At 44.5% G+C, this 6669-nt stretch overlaps 1 protein-coding gene across 1 annotated transcript in view; it reads left to right on the top strand.

Moving 5' to 3' along the window:
• Nucleotides 1–2361, top strand: part of LOC107573834 (cell division cycle 37 homolog (S. cerevisiae)) — a 9442-nt gene extending 7081 nt beyond the window's left edge. The window contains exons 5-8 of the mRNA XM_016260283.1: nucleotides 998–1120; nucleotides 1317–1499; nucleotides 1701–1772; nucleotides 1844–2361. Coding sequence (XP_016115769.1) covers nucleotides 998–1120; nucleotides 1317–1499; nucleotides 1701–1772; nucleotides 1844–1981 — 516 coding nt within the window. The 3' untranslated portion in view covers nucleotides 1982–2361. The remainder of the gene's footprint in view (nucleotides 1–997; nucleotides 1121–1316; nucleotides 1500–1700; nucleotides 1773–1843) is intronic.
• Nucleotides 2362–6669: the final 4308 nt, after the last annotated feature.

Raw genomic sequence — 6669 nt, 5'->3', positions numbered from 1 at the left:
CGTGTGTGTGTGTGCGTGTGTGTGTGTGTGTGTGTGTGTGTGTGCGTGCGTGTGTGTGTGCGTGTGTGTGAGCGTGCGCGCGTGTGTGTGTGCGCATGTGTGTGTGAGTGTGTGTTCTATGCGTGTGTGTGGCTTTTAGACTCAAGCCCTATAAAGTGAGCACACGCTTTCGACGTGCAGTTTTGAGAACACTAAGGAAAGAGCACGTTCTTTTCACCTGTTTGGACAGCGTGTGTGTGTGTGTGTGTGTGCGTGCGTGTGTGTGTGCGTGTGTGTGAGCGTGCGCGCGTGTGTGTGTGCGCATGTGTGTGTGAGTGTGTGTTCTATGCGTGTGTGTGGCTTTTAGACTCAAGCCCTATAAAGTGAGCACACGCTTTCGACGTGCAGTTTTGAGAACACTAAGGAAAGAGCACGTACTTTTTGCCTGTTTGGACACTTCAAGCAGACTGTTTGCACTGCCTGTTTGGTTTACCTGTTTACACGTTCATAACGTGCAGTTTGTCCAACTCAAAACGCATGTATTCGACGCCCATTTATGTAATGATAAATGCACGTTAAAAACATTTTTACAGCAAATCACACGTCGAGGACACGCATTTTGCTGTCAAATCGCACGCATTTGACGTGTCAGTGTACAATCAGACGCCCGACCAGGCATATATGAATACTCTGGCTTGCCATAGTGTGCGCATGTGTGTGAGTGTGTGCGCGCGCGCGCGCGCGCGTGTGTGTGTGCATGTGTGTGTGTGAGTGTGTTTTTATGTGAGATCTGTGATTGACGTGTGTGTGTGTGTGTGTTTTTATGTGAGATCTGTGATTGACGTGTGTGTGTGTGCGTGCGTACGTGCGTGTGAGAGCATGTGTGTGTTGTTATGTGAGATCTGTAATTGACCCGTGTGTGTGTGTAAGCGTGTGCGTGTGTGTGTGCGCATGTGTGTGTGTTGTTATGTGAGCTTTGGGATTGACCCGTGTGTGTGTGTGTGTGTGTGTGTGTCAGAAACACGCTCTCATGGAGCAGGTGGCCCATCAGACCATCGTCATGCAGTTCATCCTGGAGCTCTCCAAGAGTCTGAAGGTCGATCCGCGCGGCTGCTTCCGCCAGTTCTTCGCCAAAATCAAGGTGTGTGTGTGGAGGGATTTATCACAGTGACCATATCAAGTGTGGTCTTGATGTAGATTCTGTTATTTCATATGTATGCATGTGAATATGCAGCGCAGGAATGCTAAAAGTGTTTGACGTGTTAGAGAGCTGATAAAGAGAAACGTCCTGCTCTTCATGTCAGATAAGACAATCCTCCTTCATGCTGTGTGTTCAGACCGCAGACCAGCAGTATCAGGACGCCTTCAACGACGAGCTGGAGTCCTTTAAGGAGCGAGTACGCGGACGAGCCAAGATCCGCATCGAGAAAGCCTTGAAGGAGTACGAAGAGGAGGAGCGGCAGAAGCGCATGGGTCCCGGCGGCCTGGATCCGGTGGAGGTGTACGAGTCGCTGCCTGCGGTGAGACACACACACCACGCAGCTACTGTACTCATGAGCACCAGATCTAGCAGCTTGTTTAATGGGAGTAAATAAAGAAGGACAAAAGCAGTCGGCAGAATGAACACTAGTTAGTGCTCACTGGAATCACAGAGACTCAGAGCAGGTGAAGTGTGGATGATTGTGAACATGCTGATGCTTCATTTTTCCTTCGTCCCGCAGGAGATGCAGAAGTGCTTTGACGATAAAGACATTCAGATGCTGCAGGACGCCATCAGCAGGATGGACCCGACGGTCAGTGTGCGCCGCGTGACGCCAGGCTCGGAGTGTGTTGATGCTAGTCTGATGACCTTCCTCTCTTGCAGGAGGCCAAACACCACATGAAGCGCTGCATCGAGTCGGGACTGTGGGTCCCGAACGCACGAGCAGACGAAGAGGGAGAGAAAGATAAAGAGGAAGGCGATGAGCCGCAGTATGAGGAAGTGAAGAAAGAAGAGCAGTGACCCCTGACCCCGCCGGACCCCAGAGCCAGCTGATGAGATCAGTGCTGAAGCAGATCCTGAGCACGTCTCTCTCTTCTCTCATCATCACTGTTTGTTATTCATGCAGTCTTCTGTAGACGCTCTCCCAGCGCTTCCGCTCTCTTACGCCATCCTCACGCTCCTCTAAAGCCAGATTGTGTGTTTTGGGTTTGATTAGCCGTTACTCACAGGTGAATGAAGATCTGCAGTATTATAGATAGAGGAGACAATCCAGATGAATACTAATAATGAACTGATTTATTTGTTGGATGCTGGTCTCTGTTTGTTCATATGATTCACACTGCTCTGTTAGTGCTGTATGTTCAGTTTGTATCAGAATAAAGCTGTGGGCTGATGGGAAATCTGTGTCTGATTATAGCACGTGTATCTGTGCGTAAAGCTGCAGTAATGATGCCATTATCACAGTAATGACAAGATTATGGTAGAAACTAGTCTGTTTTTAAAATCTGGTCTCAGAATGAACCAAACAAACACTCAAGTGAGGAAGGCCTCTGCTGCTGGAATAGAAATAACAGTACTCTGTTAGTTATTGATGAGGTTGTTTCATTTCAATGAAAACAAAAATCAAGAAAATGTTTTAAGTATTTATACTAGAGCCCGACCGATATGGGTTTTTTGGGTCCGATACCGATATTGGGGAGTAAAAAAAAGGCAGATACCGATATATCGGCCGATATTCTTTGTGTATATTATAGTACAGTACCAGTCAAAAGTTTGGACACTTTCCCATTCGTGTCCAAACAATTGACTGGTACTATATATAGAATACAGTATATGCATAAACAGAATATATATACATAAACACATTTTTTTGCAATGATCACTCAAACGTGGTGATCAAACACTTATAATGGTGACAGAGATATGTAAGGGCATTTAACAATAAACTTGCGATGCACAAAGTAACGGGGTGTTAGTTGTAACACGTGGTTTGAATATTTATTTTACCATAGTAACATTTAAATTCTGGCTTAAGTAAATTTTTTATCTCAGTTTTTATTATTCATTTAAAATGAGACAAATCTGCTATTATTTTAGTCTCCAATCTGTTATTAGCAGAAGACACTAACCAGTTTTAAACTCCAGTTGCGCAGATGGGGCTGCTATTCTATGACATTAGCGATGTAATTTACACTATTTACTTTAATTCATTTTAATGAGAAACAACGAGAAACAGGTGAATAAAGGCTGACAGTCAATGTTTAGAAATTATTATGCATAGTAATGCATTTTTGCTCGTTTATGTGGGCCGTCCCAAGCATGGCTGCAGTGTGTTCATTGCCAAACTCCAAAATCAGATTATTTGTAATTCTTAAAAAAATGCCATTATTTTATTTGAACGAAAAAAAAAAATTAAATAAAAAAAAATAAATAAATAATTTAAGATTTTAAGCTGTCATATGGTCAAGTTACAAAGTGTTCCACCCACGGGGCATGTTGTCACATTTCACTTCCATTTTTTGAGGGTAAATAAAGAAATACATATACACTGTAATTATGAAACAAAGTGACATTTGTACTAGACAAGTTTAAAATGACTGTGGATAAAAATATATATATATTCAGCCCCCCATGTGTTTTTACACAAACTGAGAAAGTCAAAAAGTGTTACCGCGCGTCGGTAGCCCCCTAGTATCGCTAGATCGGTCGGCGCCGGACCGCGAATTTAACCACCCGTAACTCCCGAACCCCGGGGGCTATCCACGCGGGGGTGGTCTCATTCGAAAGAGGGCCTCGAGACGTACATTCGATTCGCGTTCGAGAGGGTTCCTTGAGCTAAAGAGATCCCCTGAATTTGGTGCGGATTCGCTGCGCCGTTACGGAGATATGGCCGTTCAAAGTTTCAATGGTTTTCCATTGACTTAAGCTTTAAAGCGTTTCCTCCAGGTCGCCAGTAGCAAACCGTGGAGCGCGCTCTGCTGGACAAGCTAAGTAATTACACCATTTCAAGCATTTTATCTGCATTATATGTTCTGTAAAAAAAATTTCATATCGGTGGTATATTCGCCGATACTGATACCGACAGGCTCATATCGGCCGATAATATCGGCAAAACGATATATCGGTCGGGCTCTAATTTATACTTCCCTAAAATGGATTAATTCAATTTTTTATTATACATAAAATACGTGTCTCATGTCCGTAAACAGAAAAAAGCAGAAAAAAAGCAAGAAATATTGACCATGAAAAAAGGTAAATAACGGTTTGTAAAAACAAAGAAACTCTGAACCGAGCAAAGTCTGCAAGCAGAAAGCGACAGAGTCCATAATAAAACCCGAATCAACACTGCTTGGCTTTGTAGAGGTGAGGATTTAAAACCGAACGCACAGATGCCTTTGTTTCTCAGCAGGTAAGATCATTTATTTAACCAATATGCAGCTCTCTAACAGCAGTGTTAGCTGTGTCGTTTCATTAATGATTATGGGGCGCTGTAATGCTGCTTTGGTTTTATTTTCAAGGATAGACTGTGTGAATTAGAAAGCTGTCTAGTCAATTTGTGACCATTTTCATCTAAACTACTACATCTCTTGAGATGTTTGTTTCATTCACAGATGTTCAGAGATGACAACTTTAATTTAAAAAAACACAAATGTAAAAACTTTTAATTAAGAAACACGTGTCTAATTACTCAAAACATAAGCAAAGACTTATGAAAATCTAAGCATGACATTACTTCTTATATGTGTAAACCACATCGATCCACACATAGCCGAAGCGCAGCCTCAACAGTTTTTTTCGGGTTAGAACAGGTTAGATCAATCGGAGTACATTTCTTAATATGGAATGTCTTTTCTTTATGAGCTGCACGTTTCTTTTAAAGCATTAGATGTCATTCCTTTATACACTGTAAAATCCAATAGTTTACCTTACTTAGATTTAATTAGTTATCTTTACTTAGTTGTTATACTTACTAGGTTTTATTAAGTTACAGCTACTTTCAAGGCAAATAAAACAATTTACTTACTGTTTTGAGTGACGCTTACTTAAAATAAACGAGGCATTCGTTGCATCCAGTGGGAACATAATTACGGATTGTAATGACTTATACTGTCTTTTTACACATTGCATCGCATCGTGTAAACAGAAAACCATGTCTGCATTTGTGATCAGAGAAATTATAAAAAACAAGCGCTACTCTACACTGCTCAAAACTCGCGTTTGAATTGTCAGTGGCAAATTATTTAAATTAAAACGTACTTACAATCTGTGAGTCAGAACAGCCGGCATTGTAGTCTACTCTCCCAGGATCAGGAAACAGTCCTCCATAAAATGTGCTGCACACATCTGAATATTTGGGTTGAACTGTTCTGGAACAGTGTTGTAAATTCAACTTAACCACTGATTTCTAGTCGTGTCCTCTTTTGGAAGGCCAAACAAAGTAGTTTCGCTTTCAGAACGAAACACACAGCGGGCTAGAGGGAGCGGAGGCCGGTGGCTTGAGTGAGTGGAGGCCGGCGGCTTGAGTGAGCGGTGGGTGGCAGCTTGAGTGAGCGGAGGCAGGCGGGCTTGAGTGAGCGGAGGGTGGCAGCTTGAGTGAGCGGAGGCCGGGCGGTTTGAGTGAGCGGAGGCCGTAGGCCGGGTGCTTGAGTAAGCGGAGGCAGGCGGGCTTGAGTGAGCGGAGGGTGGCAGCTTGAGTGAGCGGAGGCCGGGCGGTTTGAGTGAGCAGAGGCCGGGGGATTGAGTGATTGGAGGCAGGCGGCTTGAGTGAGCGTAGGCCGGGGGCTTGAGTGAGCGGAGGCCGGGGGCTTGAGTGAGCGGAGGGTGGCGGCTTGAGTGAGCGGAGGCAGGCGGGCTTGTGTGAGCGGAGGGTGGCAGCTTGAGTGAGCGGAGCCAGGCGGCTTGAGTGAGCGTAGGCCGGGGGCTTGAGTGAGTGGAGGCCGGGCGGTTTGAGTGAGCGTAGGCCGGGGGCTTGAGTGAGCGTAGGCCGGGGGCTTGAGTGAGCGTAGGCCGGGGGCTTGAGTGAGGGGAGGCAGGTGGACTTGAGTGAGCGGAGGCCGGTCGGTTTGAGTGAGTGTAGGCCGGTGGCTAAAGGTGGAGGCCGGGCGGTTTGAGTGAGCGTAGGCCGGGGGCTTGAGTGAGCGTAGGCCGGGGGCTTGAGTGAGGGGAGGCAGGTGGACTTGAGTGAGCGGAGGCCGGTCATAACGGCGTTATGCAAATCTTCCCACATCGTGACGTAGACATGTGGGGGCGTGTTAGAACAAGCCGCTTTAGGAGAGTGTGGTTGACTCTTAACTTTTATAAAGAATATCTCTTTGGATTTAAGACTTTAGTCCTTGCAACTTTACAGATCTTCTTTATGCACCAAGAGCTTGTAACAAAAATTAAAAAATCGCATCATATGACCCCTTTTCACCCATTTCCTCCATGTCTGCAGTTATCTTTCACTAGTTGCATTCACTCGTTTCCCAAAGTCATCTTGAATGTTGAATTTACAATACAATTGAAATATTTGAGAGAACATCACATAAGCTAACTTCATAAATTGATGTTGATTTTCCTAAAATGTGTTTTTTTTTTTTACTCACCATTATAGTGGTTAGTGTTTCCTTTGGTTGGGCACTTGGAACTTCGTTTATGTTACTATAATTTTCTTCTTGTTAATGCAGCAATGCATCATGAAGTCAGAGTTATTTGATGTGTGTGTGTGT

Source organism: Sinocyclocheilus grahami, unplaced genomic scaffold (assembly GCF_001515645.1).
Source record: "Sinocyclocheilus grahami isolate Dianchi unplaced genomic scaffold, SAMN03320097.WGS_v1.1 scaffold2046.1, whole genome shotgun sequence".
Taxonomy (NCBI): Eukaryota; Metazoa; Chordata; class Actinopteri; order Cypriniformes; family Cyprinidae; genus Sinocyclocheilus; species Sinocyclocheilus grahami.
Note: the sequence above shows the minus strand (reverse complement) of the source record. Positions and strands in the feature narration are given on the sequence as shown.